Source organism: Vidua macroura, chromosome 14 (genome assembly GCF_024509145.1).
Source record: "Vidua macroura isolate BioBank_ID:100142 chromosome 14, ASM2450914v1, whole genome shotgun sequence".
NCBI classification, from domain to species: Eukaryota; Metazoa; Chordata; class Aves; order Passeriformes; family Viduidae; genus Vidua; species Vidua macroura.
In genome coordinates, this window is record NC_071584.1 from 13,293,016 (window position 1) to 13,319,326 (window position 26,311).

General features: G+C 40.9%; 1 protein-coding gene across 2 annotated transcripts in view; it reads left to right on the forward strand.

The window, feature by feature from the left end:
• Positions 1-822: 822 nt before the first annotated feature.
• KLHL13 (kelch like family member 13) overlaps positions 823-26,311 on the forward strand; it is an 81,086-nt gene continuing 55,597 nt past the window's right edge. The window contains exons 1-3 of one of the 2 annotated variants that reach the window (XM_053990303.1): positions 836-898; positions 11,052-11,116; positions 18,345-18,403. In XM_053990303.1, the coding sequence (XP_053846278.1) occupies positions 18,384-18,403 (20 nt within the window). In that variant the 5' untranslated portion in view covers positions 836-898; positions 11,052-11,116; positions 18,345-18,383. Of the gene's footprint in view, positions 899-11,051; positions 11,117-18,344; positions 18,404-26,311 lie in introns of both variants that reach the window. The other variant, XM_053990304.1, reaches the window with a different exon arrangement.

Genomic DNA, 26,311 nt, shown 5'->3' on the forward strand with positions numbered 1-26,311 from the left:
GGAGATGCTTTTGTGTCTATCACTCACATTCCCTAGGCCACCAAGGACTTGGTGAGGGGACTAGAAGGAAAACAGAGAGGGGCACTTCATTGGGAAGTGTAGTGACAGGACAGGGGGGAATGGCTTCAAACTGAAAGGGAGTAGGTTTAGATTAGATATTGGGAAGAAATTATCTACTTTGAGGCTTGTTTGAGGCACTGGCACAGGGAAGCTGTGGATGCCCCATTCCTGGAAATGTCCAAGGCCAGCCTGGATGGGGCTTGGAGCAACCTGGTCTAGTGGCAGGTGTCCCTGACCATGGCAGGAGGGTTGGAACTAAATGGTCTTTGAGGTCCCTTCCAAACCATTCTGTGATTTTATGACAGTTGCTGCCTCTTTCTGTCCTCCCTGCTGTTCTAGCACCTCGTGATGCACCAAGGTGACAAGCTGGAGACAAGCCCTGCTGGCAGACCTGCTACTGCTGTGTGCCATGGCCTCTACCCTCCTCTTTTCTTTTCTTTTCTTTTCTTTTCTTTTCTTTTCTTTTCTTTTCTTTTCTTTTCTTTTCTTTTCTTTTCTTTTCTTTTCTTTTCTTTTCTTTTCTTTTCTTTTCTTTTCTTTTCTTTTCTTTTCTTTTCTTTTCTTTTCTTTTCTTTTTCTTTTTCTTTTCTTTTCTTTTTTTCTCTCCATCCCTCTCTCGCCTTCCCTCCTTCCTTCCCTCTTTCTCTCCGATCCTCCCCTCACAGAGGCCCCGCCCCTTTCCCCGCCTTCCCGCCCCGCGCACGCGCAGTGCGCACCCGCCGGTGACGCGGGGCCGGGCGGGGCGGGCCGGGCGCGCGCGGGGAGCGGGGCCGCGCTCGGCACTTCGGGGACGCTCCGGAGCGGGACCGCGGCCGGGGCCGGGCGGCCGCAGCCGCAGGTGAGGGCGAGGCGCGGGGACCCGGCTCGGTTCTGTTCCGCTCGGGGGCCCGGCGGGGCCGCGTCCTGCGGGGCCTCTGCGGCCGCGGGGGGAGCGGGGCCGCACTCAGTGAGCGGCGCGGGGGGGCTGCCTCGCAGCGGAGGGGCTGCCCCGAGGGTCTCCGTTCACCGGGGGCCGCTCGGAGGCCGCGGGGAGCGCTGCTGCCGGCGGGGGCTCCCTGCGTGCGGGACGGGACCGGCGTGTCCCGGGTGCGCTTTGGGGGCGGCGGGCGGTGACCCCTGTGCCGGGGGGCGGCGTGCGGCAGCGCGGTCCCCGCTGGGGAGGGAGCGCGGACGGGAGTGCCCCCATCCCAGCGGGCACCCAGCGAGGGGTGCTCGGAGCCGGGCAGAGCCGAAGTGCGCCGTGCCCGGCGGGGCAGGGACGGGGTCCGGCAGGACGGGGGTCACGGCTGGGAGCGGCTGGGGACACAGCGCGAGTGTCCCGGCCGGGGTCGCGGCTGGCGGCGTGTGCGGACCGGGCTGCGGAGCTTGTGCCGCTCGCAAAAAGTATCTTTAACTCTCCTTTCCGAGGTTTTGTTGTGCAGCCATTGTAATCGTTCTCTTCCTTCACCCGGCCCGTTCTGCTCCTCAGTGTTTATTGTTCCCTGGTCCTTAAAAAGGCTGGAGGAGGTCTGGGTGCGGGAAGGAGTTTTGGGGATTAGTTCTGAGGTGCAGCCATTAGAAAGGGGGACGTAGCTGTAGGTTGTAATTAACTTGTCAGTTTCCTCTTCTCCCTGTTCTCATAAAATTTAGGCCAAGCTCTGTTTTTAGTAGGTACTGTTCAGGACTTTTCGCCTCCGTATGAAAAGTGCGATGTTAACTTAAGAACTCTAGGAGTCTTGGCTCGGCTCCTTTGTATAATTCAGGATACGCAAGGTGCACGTCTTTTTCAGATTTGTATGGCAAAGGGCTCTTTAGCTTGGATGTTCTGAGTGTTAATGAAACTGATGCTGTCTTGGACCTGCTGTGAAATCTGCATCAGAAATACTTCCCTCACTCATTTAAATATGCCTCATACATTTGAATAGAATGCCACAGAGGAGTTTTCCTTATTCTTTCCCCAGTGAGCTACACATAGAGATAATGCTAATGAATAACCTTCAGGGCACTCTTCCCACTTCTCTGATTTCATGGTAGAGCTTGTTCTGCAGTCCTGGTTAATACTAGAATATGCTGCAGAGTGTTGATAGTAAAAATAATTTGTGTAGTAACTTGGATTGAATGCTATCCTGAATGCACTTCTTGTGATCTCTTTGATTCTATGATTTTCAAAATTGTGCTTCTAAACATTTTCCTTCACTTCTAAAGTTCAAAAAATTGTAATGAGGTGCCAGCACAAATTAGCATGCTGCTCTGCTTCAAAGAAGCAAGACTGCTTCTAGTGAGCCAATGACTCTAGGTGTCAAAAATGAATTAAAGTGACTTTGCCCCAGCTAGCTTTTTTTTATTATTATTACTTTAAATAATTTCTTCTGCTCTTCTGTAAAAGATTCACTAAACTGAATGTCATCTGAGGCCGTAGTTCAACTGTACCTGATCTGTAGCAGTAATTGTGGCTTGCAGACTTCTGCAATTCATGGCATCATTGGCATAACTTCTGGTGATGTATGAAGCAGCTCCGCAAGTGTACCCCACCAGAAGAAAAGGTTTATGCCCAGATTCCCTGGTCTAGTTTGCAGTGGAGTCCCCCAGATGCCAGCAGAGCGTGTCTGTGGAGGGAAGCTGAGCACTGGGATCGTCTCGGGCAGCTGTGGGGGCCAAGCAGGGAAGGGAGTGTGTGCAGCTGGTACGGGAGGCTCAGAGGGGAAGTGAGATGTAGCTGCTGCAGGAAGGGTTCTTCTGCTGGCACATGACCTTCCTAGAGGCACAGTGGGGTTGGGCATACAGAGTAAGGCCTTGTCTTTTCCCCCTGAATTCCAGGCCAGGTTGGATGGGGCATTGAGCAACCTGGTGCAGTGGAAGATGTCCCTGCTCATGGCAGGGGGGTTGGAACCAGGTGATCTTTGAGGTCCCTACCAACCCAAATTGTTCTATGAATTCTAGTCACAGGTGTGATTTTTCCTTTGTTTTGTTTTCTAACAGGCTGAGAAAAATGCTGGAGTTCTTGAAAAAACAAAAACCAAAAATCAGCAAGCTATCTAATGTTGAATATATCTCAGTGTAATATGATACTTCTATGGTTTCTTTGACAATGGTCATCAAGCCCAGGTTGTCTGGATCTAGAGGTATCATTGAAGTTACCTCCAGGGCTCTATGTTCTTGGTGTGGTCTAGCTGTTAGAAGGGGATCATTAATCAACACTACAAAGAAAGTGTTGGTAGAGGTTCCAAAGGAATCTGCAGTGTGTTCTGCTGGGAGTGTTTCTGCTAGCACTACTCTATCACCTCCACAAACACTACAAGCAAAGCTGTCAGAAATGCTCATATTTTTCATGGTTGTTAGGTTGCTGAAATAGTTGTGATGCCTAGTATATGGCTTTTTTTTTTCCCTTTACAATTTTAGATGATATATCTATGCTGGCAAAACTTTCTGTGAAACTGCGCTATGGCAAAAATTGAACAATTATGAAGTGTTTTAAGGATAGCAGTCTCAGAAATATTCAGTGTTTGGCTGTTTCACTGTATCAATAGTGAAAAACTTCTCTAATGACTCTTAATAGCTTATCAGAGTTGATTTTGGCAGCCTGGGGCTGGTTTCACAGGGATGGATGCTTTTATCACAGATCTGGCATAGTGTTTATGGGTGTCAGTGTGAGTGGGAGGTAAAAGCTTAAATAGATGGGGCAACATATGTTCTGCTTTCCTTTCAAGGTTCTCTACTTTCAGGTCTTTTTAATTCTCACAGCTGTATTGCATTGTCAGAGTACTGTCTGGAAACATTTTTATGGCTTTTTTTTAACTATTTGTGATGCAACAGATTTATTAAAATTGTGAGATTAGGGCTTTGTGGATAAATTAGAAACACTTCTGTGGAAGAAACTTTTCTCAGTATATTGGCTAGCCCTAAGCCAAAAGCTCTTTGAAAAGCTACAAAGTAATTAAACAATGTTAGATTGTAGTCTCTGGTGCAAAGGGATGCTTTCAGTGGGCATTCAGGGGAATTGAAAAAATTTCCGGTTTTATCTGAATTATTATGAATGCTGATTATGAAATTATTCATTATTATGAAATATGATGACTTATTTTCATAAAGCTTTGTTTCTGAGGGCTTTACACAAGAGGAGGTGTTTTGGGGTGCATTTGCAGTGCAGACAGCCTATATCCTGTACCAGGAGGTTCTGGGAAGGGAACCTATAAGTGCAATAGGGTGGGAGATACAGGGAGTTGGAATGTGTGACTTAATGTTGGTGACAGAAGTCTTTCAGAAGTGGATTTCCTGAAGATATCTTTTGAATTTTGAGGTAGGAAGGGATCTGTTTGAACCCAGGAGGAGCTTGCAACCTGCAACAAAATTTAAACCTGACTCCTTTAATTGACTTGTGTATTTCAGAAGACTAACTAAGAAAATTTGGGTGATTTTCCATGTTCAGTGTCCTGTAATGAATTTGATGTCTTTGATGCCTGTTCTGAGAAGCTGTTTTCAAGTGAGTTGGCTGTACTACTTTTTGAAGAATGCCCCAGCTACTGATTTATATTATTGATGTTTTTGCTTTAAACTTGCTGTAGGAAATACGTAATTCAATTTCTTTTTATGGAAACAGTGCTTTGTTAAGACTAATGACAATGGTCATATGATTCCTTGGAGCTTTTGTTTTACCTTCTTTGTGACTGATGCAGCTGCTTGGTGGTGTGTTCTGTAGTTGTGAAATGTGAGATTTGTTCTGCAATGCCAGCTATTCTGCTTGGTTTCTTCAATGTGAAATATTTAAAATATGAACAAACTTATGTACAGGAGAAAGTACAAATGAAAATAGCTTGTGAACAGAAGTTTTGCTTTTAAATAAGTTCTTAGAGCTTTTGCCCTGACTTGCAGCTGCTTAAATTTTGGGGAAAACTTCAGACCTTGCTCCATTTCCTTATTAAAGACCATCAATCTTACCAGGTGCCCCATGCCTGCTTGAGTTGTCACATTGCACATTTTGCTCTCCCTTTTCAAGAGCCCCTTCTCTGGAGGGTGCCCAGACAGTGATGCACATGGAAGGCAACTGAGAGAGCAAAACTGCTGCTGTTCTCTGTGCAGGTGTGGATGGGACCAGAGCAGACCTGGTTGTCAGCAGGCAAAGCAGCAGGACTATTTACCTGTGATGTCAGACACTTGCTTTGGCTCCTGCCTCCTGGCATATGGACTTGTTTGTCCTGCCTCTCAGAAGTCTCTTTATTTGCCTGAAGTGGGAGGTGTAAGCTGCTTTAGGACAGAGGTCCTGTCTAAGCTGTTCCACCTCACAAGAAGAAAAACAGTTGGCACAAAGCTTATGGGAATGTGGTGCATGGATCTCATGGTTAAAACTAGGGATGGGGTGATTTGAGTGCCTGTCCCTGCTCAGAGGACTTAAAAGTATGTGTTCTAACAAATATTGCAGTACTCAGCTACTCATCATGTGAATCCTGGTATGAATGTTAATTTCCATCTTTGCAGGGCAGTGGGGGAAGGACTTTGTTCCTTTTTTCTTGGTGATGAAAATAAACTCATTTTATCAGTCTATTATTCAGAAATCGCAGATCAGGATTTAGCATCATGACAAGTGAAAACCGTGGTGCATGGTAAATGAGCTTTATTCACACCATAACCATCTGGTCAAGTGCAAATTGTTATGAGGGAGGTGAGGTGCCATGTAATGAAAAAATTCAGCAGAATGAGTGTGAGTGATTATGATTAAATATTAGAGAGAATCTTATAGGCTGAAAAAAGCAAAGATAAATGTGAATTTCAACGCAGTTCCTTTTTCCTGGCTGTTCTTTGGGATCTCCACGTGAGTGGTGTTCTCTAGTTTAAGTTGAATGTGTTCCACATGCATTTAATTTAGTATTGTGAGAACTTTGATTCCTTTGAATAACTGACCTTATCTGATAATGCTAATGGGAGGTATCCAGCAGTATGTTAAGATGATGATCTGAAATACCCAGTACATTTTTACTGTACTGGCTTTCTGAAGTTGAAGCTCTGGTTCTGTCATATATGATTGCAGTATGTTTTTAAATTTTAAAATAATTCTGTAAGAAAACAATGCAAAATATTTCTTTCAAATTTCGAACTTCTTCATAAACTTGTTAGGGATTGAAAATTAAGCAGAATATTCACACACTCAGACAGCAAAATCTGATGGTGGAGACTTTGGAGACAGTTTGGTGCTGCAGGTAATTCATCAAATGTGCCTCTGGGTGGTCCTGCCATATGCCCTGATCTTCTGGAGTAGCTCCATTGGCAGAGCTAATGCTTGAGTGATTGCAGGATGATTTCTTTCATGCTGCTTAGCTCATGGGAAACTTACCCACTCAGTAATGTTTTTATCAGTTTGCTAACTCACCCTGTGGCTACACCTTGCTACTGCTCTCGCAGGCAGAGGCAGGAATTGTGTCAGGAGGTGAGTGGAGGGAAAGCAGCATGGCTTCTCCCAGCAGATGCTGGGGATGGAGCATCAAACTCAGCTCAGCAGGATCAGGGCATTGCTCCCACTTCAAACTTGTCATGTTTCCAGATGCCTTTAAAGAACTCTTCCTGGGATTCTGTTCTCCAATTAGCTTTCCATCTGTGAGGAAGCCGAACTATCCATGTAACACTTAAATTCATGTTTTCAGGTAAATATTTATATTAAATCAGAAATTCTACACTACTTTAAGGAAGGGGGAAGACTTTTTCTTAGTTCTGGAGGATTCAAACACTGCTTTGCATCCTGCTGACAGATACCTGGCTCTTGAAGGGAGCCAAGAGGGAGAAATGGGTTGCTCTTCTGCCTTGTCAACTTCTGGCTTCTCAGTGCCTGACACTCAACCAGTTTCAGTGTTACAAAACACGTGGTTCTGGGCAAGTTTATGGCTGCCCACAGTTTTTGAATAGAATTGAGGAAGTGAGTAGCACATCCGTTATTTAAAGAAAGCTGTGAGCAGCACTAGAATCCTACAGACGTGGGCATGTGTTCTGTGTATATATTTCTTTTTTTTTTCAGAAGCTGATTATCTACCATGGTGCCAGAATTGTAGAAAACTTGTGTTAATATTTTATGCCTACCACCCCCATCATCTTTCATCTCAGTGTTAGTAACTTTTTAAGTAGTAGCAACTACAAGTTACAAAATACATGTGAGGTTGTATTGCTGACATTTACTAACAACTGAATTTTATTGCTTGTTTATGTTGGAAGCTTTTAACAGGAACAGCATTACCAGTTTTGCTCTCTTCAATGTTGAATTTATAATATAGCAATGATTTTATGGTTAGAAATTTAATCTGGGCTCTTGTGTTTGCTGTTCTAAGTAAAGCTTGTTTTTATACAGTGGAATTAAAGTATTTCCACCAGGGTGTATGTCCTATGAGACATACAAACAAAAGACTTTGCAAGCTTACACACTGAAGCTGGAAATTAGTAATTAAACACTTAAACTACAAAGGAATTGAAGGATAAAATCTAGATAAGTCAGCAATTGAATTTACCAGGTTGCAATATTGAATTTACCAGGTTGCAATATTGAATTTACCAGGTTGCTGGAGCTGCCTTATGCCGCTCCCTTGGTGGCTCTGCAAATCTGACCAGTCTCTTGTAGTTCCTCACCTTTGTAATGGGGAAGGAAATGTGCCAGCATTCACTGTCTCTGCTCCTTATTAGTACCAAACTGGGTAGTACCAAACACTGATATCTGTAATGCTAAAAGGACTGTTGTGGGGAGTTTTGTGATCCAAGTGAGGCTTGGTATCACATTTTACCCCTGAGTCTGAGAATTTTGTCCTTAATGGCCAAACAGAGTTCTGTTATTTAAAGGATCATAATAATGACATGATCATGTTCTCACCTGTCTTGGGGTTGGTAGAAGTGTTGTTAAGTCATCACTTATCTCAGTGATGTTGGTGCTACAAGAGAGCCTGGCCTGTATCTTTGCAAATCTTTTTCAGGAATGGTTTAGTACCTTGTCTTAATGTAAATTTTGATATGTGGAAGAGTTTGCTTTGAGGCTGTAAATGAGCCATGGTACAACCCCCCTAGCACTTCCCTGTAGCAAGAAGGTAGGGACTGAGATTTTGTGTTCCTACTGCCATTCCTTTTTTTTTTTCTCCAGTGTTTTAGCTGGTGATAATTAAGGGCCACAGTGATGCGCCAAGACCTTGTTATGATAGCGCCTCCCATGTGCAGAACAAAAAGGCAGTTTCTGTTCCCTTCCCAAATCTTGCTATGCCGATGTAGACTTTCTTCCACTGGTTATTTTTCTGGTGTTTGGTATGACTGTATAAAGGAACAGTTACAATTGTTGGTAACACCTTAGTAAGCAAGTAGTCTAGCCTGTGGTGGTAACATTTTTCTCTTTCTTGTAGCCTTAAGGGGATGTGATGGACTTTACCAGCACATCTTGCCTTCCTCCAAGGGCAGGGGTTTGTGTTACTGTAGGTGCTTACATATCTTTCCTGGCTCATGGAGCTCCAAGTTATGTCTTTTCTGAGAGAAAGGGCTGAACAGATGTACACTGGACTTGCCCTCCTCTTAAAATTGATTTCTTTGGTGATGATGAGTGTGCCAAATGCCCTGGCTTCTTTTGGGATGACAGCAGGGATTTCTTGTCTGCTGCTGGCTTTCTCTTGCTGTTGGATATCATTCCTCATTTGTAGGAGCAGAAAATATTTCAGTAAGGGGGTTGTAAGCCTTTACTCTGGCAGCTTAAACATTTATGTGAGCTCTTCTGCAGAATGTCAACCAAAATAAGCTGGAGTGGTTTAAACAGTCTAAATAATCACCCTTTGTATTGGTTGATCCTGAGTAAATAGGTTAGAAAGTACTTAAGAGCAGCTCAGCTGGAGCCTGATGGCAGAGAGCAGGGACAAGCAGCCAAGGGTGCTGAGCTCTTCCATGGCACAGCTGTTCCTAGAGGAGGAGATCCAAACCTAGGGCAGAGGTTCACAAGCCAAAGGGCTGCTTGGAGGCAGAAATGTGGCTTGTCCCTGCAAATAACCCTGTGATTACAGCTGAAATAAGAAAATCCCTCTTCATCATCCTCATGGGGAATGAGTGTATTTTTTGGTTAGGCTGTAATGATCTGCTGGTGTGGCGTGAATTTAGACATATTTCATGTGGAAGGAGGGGATGGCAGTGCTGGCACCCTTCTGGTGGTGCTGCCAGGTGCCAGGGCACGTGGTGTGGGGCTGCTATGCAACAGTGCCTTGTTTTCCCCACATGTGTACAGAAGAGTCCATGTTTTGGTTGTAACCAGCTCCCACCACTAGTTCAGATTGTTTGTTCATTAGTAAAATTAATGGTAAGAGGGAGTTGGACTGGAAAACATGAATGTGCAAGGTAAGAGGTTGCATGACAACACTTCACGGTCCTAAACAAGGAGTCAGGAATAAATAATGACAGAAAAAGAAATGGGAGGAGGAAAAAATGAATGGTCAGAGGAGAAAATGCTGTCTTTGTATTGACTTTATTGTTTCAGTGCCATCCCAGATGTGTCTAACAAGTCTGACATTGTCTGAGATTTTCATTACTTTCACAAGGCCCTGCAGTGTAACACTCGTGTGTCACCGGAGCAGCCTGACATGGCTCTGCCACCCTGCAGGTTGGGCAAAATGTGCTCATAGGGGATGGGGGGAGCTGGATCTTACTCCTGGTTTTAAAGGTAGTAAGAAACCACCAGAAACTACTTTCTAACTTCATGTCTTTCTGCCCTTCACCAAAACAAACTGTGTGAGAGGCTTCCTGGTGGATTGTGTGTGCCATTTCTGACACAATGGCATTTTAGTTCTGGAACTTGAGTCATTCTGATTGCTGCCATCCATAGCTGTGCATATATAAAAGCAGAATAATTTGACACATTTTAAGGAGGAGTATCAAAAGCTTCATGAAATAAGACTGCTCTAGCCCCTTATCTTCAGGTAAACCCTTTGTTTTGGTTAAGAAGTTTAAATGTCCTGTAGTGCTTCTGATCCATTATTATTGGTTAACCTGCACTTTTCTATGTGATTTTGTTGTTAGTATTGCTTTATTGTTTTAACTGGATGAATTATTTGATTGGCAAGGGCTTGTAATTGGAAAAAATACTGTTCATTCATTGAATTATAGAAGTGACTCTCACTTTCTGGTGCTAACGGTGTGAGAATATGGGTTACCAAGTGCAATGTTTTTGGTTTTTTCTTTTCTGAGAGGAAATGCAGAGGAAATGAAAGCCAGCAGTGTTATTGCCAGCATTTCTTCACTCAGCTTTATGTTAGAATGAATTAAAAAAAAATTAATGCCTGTGCAAATAACAGCACTGCTGATTGCTCCTTGTGTTTTGGGGTGACTGTTTGCTGTTTTCCTTTCAAATGGGTTGTGCTATATTTTCAGCATTAAAAAGAAATGCAGTGTCTCCTCCTAAATCCCTCTATCCCATTGTTCATGGCTGTAAGATGACTTTTCACTGCAACTTTGTGCTATTTCACCTCTGCTGGGACTGGTGCTCTCTGTGCAAGCCCAGCCAGAGCTTCCTGCTGTGGTAACAGCTGCTGGGGGGAATTTGTGAGAAGGGGGCTTGGCTTGGGATCATGGTGCAAGGTATTACTTCTGTTAGGACTTCTGTACCTCCTGTGGCTTGTATGCATTTAGTGATTGACATGAAGTGGTGGCTGTGATTCTGAAACAGTGTCTGCCTGAGTAGCTTCAAAGCAAAAATTAGATCTTTTTCTTCTGTGCTACTGTTGGAATAGATTTTTATGTGGAGCTGTGTTCTTGTGGGATTCTGTATGAAATATTCCATACACATGGAAAAGAGCAGGATGCCACAGATTTTTAGTGAGTTATGTGAACTTTTCCTTCAGGCAAGAAGTGGGACTATCCAATTTTCCACTCACACTAGAGACAGAGCTCAAAGGGCTGCAGAAGCCAATAGTTAACTCTGTTGGAGATGCTCTACCCTACAGTTCTTTAAAATAACATCTACAGTGGATAATAGTGTTCAAACGTGTGTGACAATTTTTTTCTCTTCCCAAACCTTATTCTAGATGTCAAAATTAACCTGGACTGCTTGGGAATGGCGAAACATAGCCCTGGGATCCTGCCATGAACAGTAAGAAAGTTGAGATACTTTGTGTATGCAAATAATTTTGTTTTAGTGACTAAACCCCAGTGAAATCATTCCTGCTCAATTAACACAACCAGGCACACATTGTGTAGCTGGGTGTGGAGGTGCTCCCAGCTTTCCAGGCAGTAAAGAGGCAGCACAGAAGGTCAGAGGGGTGGAGCAGCAGGGGAGCATTCTTTGGGAAACTGTAGTGGGGAAGTTTCTGCAGGCAGTATGGCACTGGAGGTGGGAAGCTGCTGTGGGTGATACATTAGGAAATGATTGAGGTAGTAGCTGAAGGATGCTTTCCTGTAATGTGTAATTATATTGTGAGACTCCATTGTTACCCAGTGTATAATTATATCAAGACTCCATTGTAATGGGTTATCTTGAGTGCAAATTAGATTGAAATGTGATTAGACAAATTAGTGGAAGAAAAAAAAGTGAATTTTGAAGTGCTCAAGGCTGATTCCAGATGCAGTTTATGGGAGGAAGTCCCCAAAACCCTGACAGAGGGAAGCTGCCAGGAGGCAGTGTCCTTTCACTGTCACTGCTCCTGAATCGACTGCTGTTAGGCAGGTAGCCTGGCTGATTAGGTCTTCAGTCTGAGCCTTCCTGTCTGACTTTTGTGTGGTGCTTTTCTTAAATGAAACTTAGTGTGTAACAGAGGTTGATTGAGCAGTTCATATAGCCAAGAAAACAAGATAGCTTGGAAGATATTCTTGATTGTTGATCAAAATATTCAGATATTTTTGTGTTGTTGGTATCCTGAGACATCCTAGTTTGAAGGATGTGTAAATATTCATGTATGTACATGCTCTGTATTCTTTACATAGCCTTTTCCAGATGTTGCAGTAGACATCCTTAAATTAACACATTGAAAATTATTCTGATTAATTTTCCTGGTACAAAATAGATGACTTGAGAGACTGTGTGGGTGAGTAATATGTTTGTAAAGTGTCAACAGTGTCTATGGAAAACTTAGACAATTTGTCAGCCTTCACTGGGACAGAAAGTAGAAGGCTTTTTTATTGTTACATATAATAATTTGGATATAGTCCATTGGAAACGTACATCTCTTGAAAACTCCTGTAATCTAAATTCTTCACAGCAGAGTAAATACTTAACATGCAAATGTTCAAATGAAAAAAATATTTTATTTTCTTTTGTAGGACTCTGACAATGTCATGTTTAATTCTTCTGTGGGAACAGTTTTTTCCCAAGGGCTTTCAAAAGCTGGTTTATATACTTCAGATGTTAGGCACTGCAAATATCTTGAAAATATCAGGACTATTTTTTGATGAACAAACTATAATTGTTAAATTCTTGTAGATCAAATCACAGAGCCTTTATGTTCTTTATGAGTAGAGCTGATAAAGACACAGGAAGCTTAGTGCTTTGTACAAAGTAGGGTATGTAACTCCAAGCAGATTCTGCTAAAACTGATTACTTTTGGCTTTCTGAGAAGTTTGTTCAGTTTACCTAAAAAGATAAATGTATATATTTGTAGAATATTAAATAGCTTTGAAATTTTTCCAAAATGCAGCTAAAGCTTCAGTTTACTTTTTCTGATTGTGGATTGGCTGAGCTAACAATTTAAGCTGTGCTGCTCAGAGGTAAAAGATTCCTTCATTTTGAACTGTCTTATTTAGCAAATTCACTGTTTGAGAGGTTGGGAGATCTAGAATGATCCTGGGTTTTTTTGTTCCCTGCCAATCAGATATCTAAAGGTTATGTGGCTTCTCTCCTGGCCTTTCTTTCAAGGTGGTAATTTGAGCCAAAAAAGCTGGACTGTTGTTGTACTGGTGTTCAAGATCCTTGTGCTTGGGAAGTTCTTAATGTCCATTTCTAGCACAAGTATCATCAGAAATCCAAATCTCATTTTGCTTTTAAAGCTGTTGTATTGGAAAACATCCATGTGCCACTAACTAAAGCTGAATGACCAACATGTGAAGTGCATCCTACTCAGCTCTCATGTCATTTGTGAGACTTAGGATAAGGCAGTGAGTGGTGTGAGCTGTGTTGTGCTCTGCGTACATTTCTGACCTAGTGTGTCCTGAATTGTCAGTTCAGTGTTTGTGCCATTTCAAGGTCTGCTCAGAATAGCTTTAGGAAGAAAATAAAGGAAAACTAGTGCCTCTTTGTTGATCTGCAGCCTGGTGTTCCCTTAGCTTCCACCTTCACCCATAACAGCACTGCAAAATTAGGAAGCTTGCTGACAGTGATTGCTATTGGAAATCATACTGACTAACTTCATCTAGAAGCATTTTTTCCCAGGCCTTTATTTGCATATTTGTAGATTAGGAGCAGTCTCCAGGTAAAGGACATTGTTGATGGAAGTAACAGCAGGTGGGAAGGCTTGGAGTTCAGTGGAAAGTGGTTCCAAGGTGGCTTGTCATAAGGATACTTGAATGGTAGCAATAAGGAAATACCAAGGATTCAATTTCTCAGTGGTGCAGGTGGTTCTGATACTCTGGTATGTGATGTAGGAGAGGGTGCCAAAAGGTTTACAGCAGAAAATGGGCTTTAATGTTCTGAACTCTTTGCTTTTATTGCCAGGTAATGTATATTGGCTATCCAGGAGTCGCTTGTGAAGGCTGGAAGATTTCAGTCTGCTGAAGTGTGTGTGCATTGTTTTACTAGGAGGCTTCACAGGCTTTTACTTCCTGTTTTTATCACTTGTTTCCAGTCTGATGTGAACTGGCCTTTTCATTAACGCTTCCAGAGTAGTAGTTGGTGCCTCTAAATCTGTGACACAGACTGTCCAGGATGGAGTTCCTGGAGAATGGAAGCAATCCATGGAGGATAAGACTCCTAACTTTGTACTGTTAGCACTCTTGGAAGATTATGCTTATGACTGGAGGAAGGGTTTTAATCATTGAGGCATTTTAATCATTGAGGCAGAAGCTCACATTACCTTTTGGAGAGGGGTAGCATGGAAGCTGCTTTGTTGTCTGGACACAGCAAACAGCAGGAGTTGTGAGCATTGTCACTGGTAGCCACTGCTCTGCGTTGTGGCTGTAGGAGCAGCAGTAGGAGGACAAGAGCAATTTGGGCAGCTGCCACTGACAGACCATCTGGGTGCTGTGCACAGCTCTGAACAATGCTTGGATCTGCAGCTGGGCATGACAAGAGGGTGCAGATGTTTGAGCCAAGGGCAGAAGAGACAGAGCAGTGCTGCTGTCCAGGAACAGAGCTGATGTGAACCCGGGTGAGTCACTAAGCTGTCAGGTCATTGTGGCTCTCGCAGGGAGCTGGCTTGTCTCACACTTGCTTTCTTGTGTTTTGGGGCACTGGTCCTTGCTGGCATCTTAGACTCACTGTCACTGCGGTGTGTCATCTGCAGCCTATTCCTTGTCCCCCTCTCTTTGGTCCCAGGCTGGGATTGCTGTGTGGGAAGATGATCTCACTAGGGCTCAAGGGAATGGGAGAGAAGTCCATTCATTCCTTGGCACTGCATTATGCTATGCTGTAATTGCTGAAGCTCCCAGTGTTGAGAGTATAATATAAGGGCATCCAGCCTAGGTCTGTTAGGCTTAGCACAGCTATTCAATACAACACAGCATTTTCTTCTTGCCTATGGTGCCATTTTAAATTGCAGGTGTTTTACTTAGGTGTGATTTATACGTGGTATATTAATGACTCGATCTGCTTCAGGGAACTGTTTTCTCTTTCTGTGTGAGTGAAATACTATACCAAGAAGCTTGGGGTTTTTAATACTTGAAGTGTTACTGAAGACTTCTAAGCTTGTGTGAGCATGCTGAAGCTTGTTTTATTTTGTGTTCCTAAAATAAGTTGAATAAAATTTTTATCAAACATTTTTAAAGTATGTTAATGAAGGCCATTCTGTAACTGCAGTTGACAAGCATGGTAGCACTGCTTTTGGTGGATAAGACTTCTTCACAACTGCAAAATTTCCATTAGGATAAGATCTGTTCTGCTACCTAGAGTTATATTTCAACTGTTGGCTTCCTTTATGACACTGAGTTTTTCAATATGCAGCACTTTGTCTGACTGAAGCTAATTGGTAGCTTCAGTTATATTTTCTGTAGTCTATAATATGGGGTTACTTTTGTGTCTGGACTTGATTTTTATAGAAAATGTTTAAGTACTTCTGGTTTGTGGGTGGAAGTTAGTAAATTATTCTACTTGGTAATGATTATCAGGTGATAGTTGATATAGGGTAATGCAACTCTGATGCCTGTTATAAAAACTGGGAGGCTGTGCTATTCTTCAGAAATGTGTACGAAGTCCATGCTGAAAACTGCCTACATCAGGCTAGTCTGCATTCGACTTCTAAGATGATAATACATTTTTAGGTATATATTCTCCGTATTTAGAGAGAGAGTCTCTTATTATTACTTATTTAGAGATTAAAGCTATTCTTTTAAGAGCGCAGTTCAATGTCAGATTTAATCAGTTGCTGCTGGAAGGGACAGTGCTGCTTCCTTCTCTCTTTGCCCAGTGGGTGCTGGGGATTTGAGGCTGCCCTGGAGAGCAGTGTCTCCCTGTCCCTCTGGTGGGAGGCAGCACTGGCTGTGCTGGCTCTGCCTGTCCCCTCTCAGCTGTTTGCTGTTGGCTTGTGCAGCTGGGTCCAGCACAAGGTAGGCAAGGGATAGTTGGGTGAAAGTAGCATGGGGCTGTGGCCCTCAGTAGTGCTCCCAAGCGAGAATTCAGCCTCCTGCTCCTGTGCATTTCACAAGCACTCTGGTTTTCAGCAGTTGTGTTTTGTTAGTTTTGATTCAGGGTGTCTGCTGTGCTGGAGGAAGGACTGGTTGTTACCACTGTAGGTCAGGTTCAATCCCAGCATTTGCTTTGTGATTTCTGAGACTCATGTAAAACCAACTTGCCTGCTGTAGGAGTGATGTTTGCTGAGGTCTGGCCTCTGACCTGATGAGTGTTTCTCATGTTCCCTGGGTGCTCACGTTTGCCCCTGAGGATGTGTGGCCTTGTTCATTTAAGGCTTCCTAGGCTGTGCCCTGCACACTTTGTCACTCCTTGGCATGACTTGTGTCACTCATTTGCTGTTGTTTCTGAAGAGCTGGCTGTAACTGATACAAGTAACCTACATAAGCAGTGTGCACTATCAACCCTGAATAATCTACAACTTCCTGACAGATGAATTACAGACATAAAAATAAGTTTCACCATGTGAGTTGCATTCAGTGGCATATGACAATGCATGTAGTGTGTTTGCTTTATGGAGTTGGAATTAGAATTAGTTTAACTTCTCAGAAATGCACAACAATTTTACATGGGTCTCAACCACACCTCTTTTAAATTGTCTACCTGTATTCAGGCTGGAGAAATTAATCCTTGTTCATTAATATACGTACTTCTTTTGGCTTTTCTGAAAGAATGATGGCAAAATATAACAGCAGCTACAAGAGCAGACCCTGCAAACCACAGACCTCAGGAACTTGCACAGTAGTAGGAAATTCAGCTCCTGGCAAGGGGATGCAAGTGTGTGTGGGTGATAAGATTTGTCCTTTCTGTGGCAGAGGTATAAGCAGAGGAGTGAATTTCTGAAATTTATATGCTGGGAATGTAGAATCAACACTGAGGATGATAGAAGCTCTATTGTTAAAGATGAAAGTTAACTAAAATTTTTCTGAGTATGAAAAATTCTGTTTCAACATGGAACTTTTTTGATCCCTTCATACTGTTGTGTAATGTATTGGTCTCGTTAGAGAAGCCTGTGTAATGTCCACAGGTTGGTAAAACAAGGACTGAGACTGAAGCAGCCATCCTAATTGCAGTAACCACACTACACATCACGTGGGACTTCACAAATAACGGAGTAATGATGGTAGGAGAACAGCTCAGGTGCTGTGGCACTTTCTGAATGCTAGTTTTGTGATGGAGGATGGATAAAACCCATCCCATTTACTCAGCAGACTTCTTTAACAGAGGAGAACCTAAAGCTTATTTGAAATAAGAGGATGTCCTGAGGTGTAGCAACATCAAGAGTTAAGAACCACTTTGTTCTGCCAGCTGCTGTAGTGTCAGTGGGAGGGAGTGGGCAAGTTAGGTGCTATTAAACAATTCTGTTTGATGCTGTCTCAGTTGTGGCATGTTTAAAGTATTGCAAAGCACACACTGAATTTATAATTCATGCTTACAAATACTGTGTGCTGTTTCCTTCCACTAAATATCTCAGTCTGCTTTAGCAAAATAAGATTTTAGACAGGCTCTTAAATTAGGAGAGCTTGTGTCTACTCTCTGAAGTCAAAATTTTATTTGTCATGGTACAGAGCAGTTGAAGGGGAGAGGATGATTTGCAGAAGCTTTTATTTTCTGTTATATATAACCACTGCCACTGTGACCTTATCTAAAAATTTGCTTCTGTATCTTTAAAGTATTGACTAAGAAAAATGAATTTCTTCTTTGGGCTGTGAATTAAGAGCAAGTTGCTTTAAAGAAATACCCAATGCATACAGTTACTAAGTTTTTATCATTCAGTTATGTTTATAAATGTAAAATATATAAAAGACCAAAAATCTGAAGTGTGGCTATTTTCAGGGGTAATGTATAGTTTAAATTTTGCAGTGTTTGCTAATGAATATATGTCAGCAAATAAAATGTTACAACTTTTTCACTGTCCCTTCAAGTGGGCGTATGATTTCACAAGCCAGAATATAGTCTGTAGTCTTTTATTTTGGTTAAAGGGCTATAAGTTACCATACTCCTGAGACATAAAAAAAAAAAAAAATAACTAGGAGTTTGTTTATCAACTGTATTAGATCTTAGAAATGGAAGTCATTAAGATTTTGGCCTCTTCTGTACAAATTAATGTGATTACGTCTTGCTTATAAATAATTTGAGCTGTTTCTCTTTCCCTTAAAAGGTGGCTTTAATGAGTCACAGCTTCCATTTTAGTAAATTGTTCATGGGATAGGCAGGCTCAGGAACAACTGGGTTAAACCAAGAGATTATTTGAAAAATCTAGGGCATGTGCTCTCTGTTCACTTGATTAGTTTTCATAATTCATCCTTGTTTCCACAGCAAAGAGCAGCCTAATGCATGCAAACAGGAAGCACTTTTCTTGCTTTTGTGCTCCTTCATCTCTGTAAAATTACAGAGAGAAAGTAAGTGAAATGGGAAACAGATTGTGCATGAATGTTTGGAACAAATCTTGGTTTGTTTTGTGAAAATCCATGGGATCAGAGAGCCAGGTGCTATTTGGGGATGTCTGTCTGTGACTCTGCTTCAGTTCTTTTCTGTTTGACTACAGGTGCATGAAGAACAGAGGAGATATTTCCGCTTAGCAGAGATGATGTGGAGAGACTCTTTGTGAGTAACTGATGTGTGTTTTCTAAAAAGCCCAAAATGCTAATGTGGGAATTATTTATTTTTTTAAAAATTCTCTAACTTAGAATAACCATTGTGCCATTTGTCTAACAGTTTCATCTGGGTCTGGAAAGCTGTGAGTGTAGAGCCCTTCATGGGAGCCATAGACAAAGCTCATTGTTGAAGGAAAGAGCTGGAGGACAGAGCAATGTATGGTTTCATAAGTGATGAACCACAATGCTTTACTTGTCTGTAGTCATCAGTCTACCAAAGGCTTTTACTGTTGACTCCTGAAAGTGTTCTAGACCGCAGTAAAACCCCTGGCATGGTGGGTATGGGAAACCTTTAGCAGGGTTAACTTGTTACTTCTACAAGCTTATTCTGCATGTCACATTCTTAACATTTTCCTGTCCTTGTCCAGTTTTGGATTGCAAGTCTGCTATATCTGCTGTAAACATGATGGGAATAGTAGCAGTCAGTGGAAGCTTTCCTGAAAGTCTTTAGTTCTTTTCTGCTAGAATAAACAACAATATTCAGGGATCAAGCAGCTAAACTGCACTCCTAAAATATTACAGGAAAGAAAGAACCTCTATGATGGAATATAACTGTACCTAAATATGTACTTAAAGGATTTGCTTTTGTGGAGACAAGGCCATTTTTAGAGAGCACAATTAGGTGATGCAATGTCTTATTTTTCAGATGGATTCCATTAAAATGCTGTGCTTTTAGTGTTATAGGCTCCTCATCCAGCTCATTCCTTTGGAGTAATTAGTCCCAGTGTTTCCTTTTTTTTTTGCCAGATTTCCAGTAACAGTTGTGAATTAAAGCAGCATGTTATTTTAGTATTTTCCATGATAGTCTTTGTGCTTTTTTTTTTTGTGTGTAAGTATAATATGAGTAATGTGGTCTTGAGTGCTTTCTTTTAAACCATAAACTTTGATACTCTGGAGCTGCTGCTTTGTTCTAATGATAATTATCTAGGAGAACAGTGCCTTTGTGGACAACTTCAGTGCTTTTCTTGGCAAGGAAGAGCTCAAGTTAGAAGAACTGCTCTTACCTCAGGCACCTTGATTTCTAAGTTTTCCTATGTTTGTAGCATTAAAGCTACATAGTGAAAATTTTTTCTTTGTTCTTTTCTTAAATTGAAGAAAAATCCTTTTATTACAACAGACTAGTAATTGCTTCAACTCCTTGGTAGGAACCAGTTTGTGTTCCTACACGTGACTTGCCTTTCTTGTTACCTGGATCTAAGAGAAAGGTTAAATGGTTTTTAGACTTCCCTCTTCCTGGAGACTTTTGGATGCTTTTTTAGATACGGTTTGTGATTTCTTTAGTAACTAATTAAAAAAAAGTCACTATTGCTTAATGTCCTCATTGTGGTTTGGCATCTGCAAATAGTGCCTCATTTGACAGCCTGTCTTGCTTTCACTCAAGAGAAAATCAACTTAAAGATAATGTTGGCTTGTAGTCATCTTTCCCTTGGCTTCTTCCAGGCTCTGCTGGCTGGTTCAGGAAGGCTGTGTGAGGATTTTTTGATAGCAATCTCTTGGCCAGATGCTGGATTCTTTATGAAGCAGCAGGAGAAATCCTTGTCCTCATCCAGCTGACTTACCCAGGAGATAGTGTTGATTTGATTTGATTTACTCTGTTATGTTTAGGTCTCTTGTGGACAAAGTCTGTGAAGTCTTAGCTGCAGTTGGCTGAGTAGCAATGATAATATGCAATAGTCTTCATTACTTCATTATTTTTTAAAAAAGATCTCTTTAATATTATCTGCTTAAAAAATTGGAACTTGATCAATTTGTTTTTTATTAAACAAGAAATTTAGGTATAAATGTTCCAAGTATCAGTCTTTACACCTTGAAGTGTTCTTATGGTGATGCTACAGTTATTTGATAATACATAAATTTGTCCTGGAGCTTATTTACAGATGTTGACTATATTTTGGTGAGGTCATTTTCAGAAAAGACTTTCTGCAAAATAGGCAGCAGTTATTTTGTGGGGCTAGCATTTAACTTGTACAGATGCTGTTAAGGACCTTTCAGTTGCCTAGCAGTCAGGTTTTCATGGTCTTCAGTGGGTCAGGTTGTGCTCTGATACTTGAGTGGATGAGGCTCACAGCCAGTGACACCCCCCATGAAGAGTGTTTTGGGATTTGCCTACATTAATACTCCTCTGTGTCAGCATTAGTAACTGCAATAACAGGTAATATCTTTGTGGACAGTTCCATTAGGTCTTATGGCATTATTACAAGGGTAAATGTGTGTAAAATATAATGGGATAGGTTGAGAACTTAATTTTTGGTGCAGGATGGAGCTGAAGGAACTGGTTCCTTTTCCAGATCTGCATGATCATAACCTTGGCTTTAACCTTTATGCTGTAATATCTTGAGAAGTATTGTGGACTATATAAAGGAAATTGCTTTTTGCCTGTTACCGTTGTTCTTTTTGTGTTTATTACTGTGTACTTGATGTGTAGAATTTTTGGTGAAAAATTGAAAAATATTTCACCTTTTGAATGCTCAAAGGTTTTAAAGGGCTTGAAATATACACTGCAACTTAGTCCATTAAGTTAAAAATAACTTAACTAATGAAGAAAAAATATCCAATAAAAGCTTTCTCATTTTCAATGTAGTATTGACTCCTAAATTAATAAACTTCAAAAATATTAATTATTGAGTGGAATTCCTAAGTGGATAATATTTAACATGAAGTTCAACCAAAATGCAGAGATGCACAGCATTCCCAATGCTGATTATTTCTGGACAGGCTGGATGAGGGTGCCTTGTTCTGCTTGACATCTGCCCATGTCTGAGTGAGTCTAATTTGTGCAATAGTAAGAAGTACTTGAGCCGTGCCCTTGGTAGATCAGGGGTGTATGTGACAAGTGGGGCACTGAAGGGACATGCTGTGTCTAAGCTGTTCAGTTTCCTCATGAATGGACTGATTAATGTGTTCTATTGGCCTTTCCTCTCTGTAACCACATAAAGCTTTATGCTCCTAAAATAATTGACAGTCAGCAGCTGGTTTCATAGCAGGATTTCTTTCACTTGGCAGTGAGGAAAAGATGGGATCCAAATGTCATGGTCCTGTGGTCTTTGTGGAGAATCCAGGTTTTTATTTCACTTTGCTGGATTTCTTATGTACAGTTTTTTTCTTACATGCAATGCTTATCTAATCAACCTTTTGTCAGCAGAGTTTATTTCATCAGTGTGGGTTTATTAAGTGTAGGTGATGATGAATAAGCTTTAATAAGTCGTAGCCACAGGTGACTTATATCAGGGAAAGGCTTTATGAGGGTTGGAAAGTGCAGATGAAAGTCCTTTACAGAGTACTGAAGAGATGGGAAATCTCTTAAGTTCACATTTTAAGAGCACTTATAAATTGATTAGATGCTTTTGGGCCAGCTAATAATAATTTCATTAATTTTACCATAGATATGTGAGTTTAAATTTGGTTAATGATGCAAATCCAGCATGAAAAAGTCAATCATCCGACTTAAAATTCAGAAGAATATTTCATTTAAGACAGTATTTTAATACACATACATCAGCATTGTAAAAATTCTACTTTCTGCTACTTTATGTTCAGTGCAGACGTTTAAGGCTGTCCTTGCAGGAGCCCTGACCTGAGGTCATGTGCTGCCTGTAGAAATGGGGGAGTTTCAGGTGCCTGCACCATCTGAAGTGAGGTGTTGGTGGGAAGGGCTTCTGACCCTGCTCTGAGACTGCAGCAGGCTGAGCTGTTCACTTAGACACTAGGCAGAGGATGGAAGCAGTGTCATCTTCTAGGCCATGAAAATGGACACAAAAGCTCATTTGGAACAGATAAACTTTAGAAGTAATGTACAAAGAGAGGAGGGGCCTCAGATGATTTGTGGCACACATGAGATAGTGGATTAAAATTTCTGTAAAAGTGTGTTCCAGCTATGCATTGTCTTATATCTCCCTTAATATATTAACAGCCAGATCTGCTTTTAAACTTAAGTGACATAAATATTTCTGTAAAATGTGACCCTGTTTGCTCTGAAATTTTACAATGACTCTGGTATTGTCAGACTTGTCCCTCTTGGAGTTCAGTTTAGGAATTGGCCCCTAACTGCCAAGACAGCGATTGACTTGAGAGCCAAGATGCCAGTGTACTTAAGCAGTGAAATAATCCTGTGTAGCTTGGGAGCACAGAAGCACAGTTGTGTTCCTGCAAATGTTACGCAGGGGTTGAAATTGCTCAATCGTTTTGAGATTATAGATTAGGTTTCATTAAGACTGCAGAAGGGTTTTCCTTTCTCCAAGTAACAGCAAAAGAGGTTTATTTTGCTGCTGTACAATGTCTTATTAAAGGTTGCAGTGGCTATGCAGTGAAGCAGTTTGTATTCTGATTTGGTACAGGTGTCCTGAGTTGTTTTGGGAAGTGTTTTAGGATGGTGAGGGCAAAGCAATAGATCTTTTGGAGCCCATTAGTAATGTGTCCTTTGCTGGGTTGCCAGGGTGTATTTTTCACAAGCCAGGTGTTTATGCTGCTTTAGCAGTGTTCTGTGTGCTGTACAAGCTAATTTTGCAGTAGAATGGTTTACATGAAACAGGAATTACTTGCACTAATTTTAAATATGGTTTTGTATTATGGAATTCATTGTAGTGAATCCTGTTCCATTAGTCTCACTTCCTTTTTAGTGTATGTGGCTTATCTGAAATTCACTTCTTGTAAATGGTATTTCAGGAAGTCTGACCTGATCCAACACATGCTGACTGTGCCTACAGCTGAATTTTGGTGAACTCTTCAGTGCAATATGAAATGTGGGTTTTTTTTAATTAACAAAACTTCCTTAAGATTTAGTCTTTGGACAATTTTTTACAACTTATTAAAAATTGCTTTCATTTCAAGGAGCCAAACTGAATAGTTCTGTTGTTGATCTTTTTTTCTTTTTGTAATAAGGAACAGTGTCATAGTATTTTCAGTTAAAGAGAAAAATCCATGGGGAATTTTTTTCAAAATGTTTTCTGATGCCCTCTTTAATCATTGCTCCTGAGCAGCCCTGACTCAACAGATGTTGCATGTGGGTGTGTTTGCAGCTGGATCAGAATGGCCTCTGATGGAAAGGCTGAGTCTCTGCTGTTGCTGTGCTAGCAGAGTGCTCTGCAGTCAGCTTGCACCCCTTGTCATGGTTAGTTTTGGTGGCTTTTGATCAGAAATTACCAAGTTTTTGTGATGGGATTGCAAGATGCAAAGTGTTACCTTAACAATTGCTGCTTAATTGCACTTCTAAAGCTGTGCCTGTGCTGTGCCAGACTGGAGCTCCCAATTCTTTCTGTAAGAGCTTGTGGATTGTCTGGGGATCTGTGCAAAATCTACTCCAGAGCCTAAGAAATGATAGTTACCATAAATCATCACTCTGACTGCTGAGTGCCATGTGCCACTGCCAGATTGGTGTTTTGAAGGAGAAATTATTGTTGCTTCTTCTTTTCCAGTGCCTTTGTGTGTTGGGGTCCCATGGAAGAGAACACAGAAGTGTTTGTTGGATGCTTTGCCAAAGGCTGATCTAATTGAGGGGGAAAAAGTGTTGCAAAACCAGCAAAGCTGAGCCCTGTAGGACATCAGAAAGCAGCTTTTCATGCTGGATGTGGTGAGAGAAGCAGGAGTATTGGATGGATGTGCTGTAGTAAATTAATATGGCTAAAGAGACAAGGAGGAAGACACTTGAGTAGTTTCAAAGATTAGGAAATCTGGGGCTTGTCAGAAGCCAGAACAATTTAATTTTGTGAGAGATGGATTTTACCTCACTAGATAATAAAGTAGAAAAGGCTGCCTCTTGAAGATGCTGTAGAAAAAGTTTTGGAAAACTGTTGTCTATTTGCCAGTAACTCTTTATACCTGCAGTATACACTTCTAGCAGATGGCTTTTACCCAGTTTATCCTAACTGATGACATAAATTGATAAAAAATATTTAGCGATGTAACTGCATTTATTTAAGGCCCTTGCTGTTCTGAATGTGTAAGTTTTTTAGAGAAAACAGCACCCTTCATGTTTCCTATGTCTTCACTTTCATGCCAAGGGACAGGATCCTGCAAACAAAACACTCTTTCTTTAGTGCTCCCAGCAAACAAATTACCAGTCAGGCAAAACTGCACGTCCCTAGTGATGTACTGCTGCAGGCAAGATAAAAGGCATAAGTAAAGATCTGTCCAAAACTCGAGGTAGCATGTGGGCAGAAGAGAAGAAATGAGAAGATTATTTTGATATAAATACTGTCACTTTCACCCAAGGCTTTATAATACTAAAATGTCTGAAAACCTAGTTCAGCTTTTGAATTTCGATTCTTTATGCTTCGTTGGCAAAGCGAAAAGCTAGTAAAGTTTGGTAGGTTTTTTTTTCATTATTGTAATACAGAATATTTTCAATGTCTGGAATGCTTTGTGGTGACAAAAATGACTTAATATTGATTTTAATTGGAAAGTAATTTGGTTCTTAATATGTTTTCAAGAGAGATTTTTGATGGAAAAATGAGATAATTGTATCCTTGTGAAGGGAACAATTCCCATCTTCTCTACAAGTACATTTTAGATATTGGAAACTTGTGATTTGATGTGATTCTATGTTTTAGAACGTCTCATCTGTTTTGTGGCTTTCTGTGATGTAGGTTTTTTTGAAACCACAAGACTTAATTTCTTATAGTAAACAGGAGATGGACTCCACAGATCTTCAGAAGTCATTTAATGCAAGTTGATCACCTTAACCCAACAGAAATTCCAACAGCAACCTTATTTCAATGTCTTTCCTAGAAATTAAATTCTCTCTTAAAACATAATTGTTCCTTTATAATATGGACACAGAAGCTATAGCATTGTTTGTATTATCTTGTCCTGTACTTTGTACACCCATAATGGTAGTTTGGCTGATCTGGTTAATTTATGTTGGAGTAACTGGGTTCATTCCTTTAAAGAAACAAGAAAAATAATTATTTTTGTAATGCAGAATGTTTCTGTAGAAAATGTTTGAGCTGCATGCTCAAACATAAATAACTTCATTAATTTTCATGCGTTTTGCAATTGAATAGGGACATCATACTTATATGGAACAGGTAAGATTAGGTGTCATAAGTTTATGATGAAATGTGCTGCTGGCACAACACTTTCTGACACTACTTTGTAAAGGAACTTTACATCCTGACATCCTATCAGGAATGACAGTTTTGACTTAGTGTTAGTCTGAGAAAGTGACAGGGATCCATCATGTGCCTTTCTTCACCTCTGTATGAAATGTAGCAGCCTGGCTATGACTGTTTCAGTATGTTGGTAGGATTTATTTTCTTTTATAGGTAATTGAAAATATTACTGCAGCAAGAGGCATCATTCATGACTAGGATTTTCTGTTAATGCCATTTAAGCCTTCCACTTTTTTTTCCTTTGGATTGCTAATAGCATTTTAAACCTTTCATTTAACTAGATTAATGTAACTGTTTTGAGCATTCATCTTAAGTATAAATGCTTAATTATTTCTGTTCCAAGGCGTGTATTGACATTAAGCAACCTTCTTTTAGCAAGTTTGGACTGAAGAAATTTTAATAGTTTCTGTAGTTTCATTGACTGATTTATGTACTTTTGTCTCAGTCTAAACAGATAATTCATAGGACAACAGTTTAAATTACTAAAGTTATGTTTTGGCAGCAGCTGAACCAGTCTTGAAGAATGACCAAACTCATTGGTATGCTGCTTGCTGCTTCCGGGGGGATGGGGGGATTTTCTTTATAGGTTTAATCTTGGATTAGAAGCAATGGATTTTCTGCCTTTTTTTTTTTTTTTTTTTTTTTTTCTTTTTTTTTTTTTTTCCCATAACAGGCACTCAAGTGCCTTTTGCCTGCTGGATGCATTTATGGTGACTTGAACATATTCAGTCTCAAGTTTCACTTTTCAGACT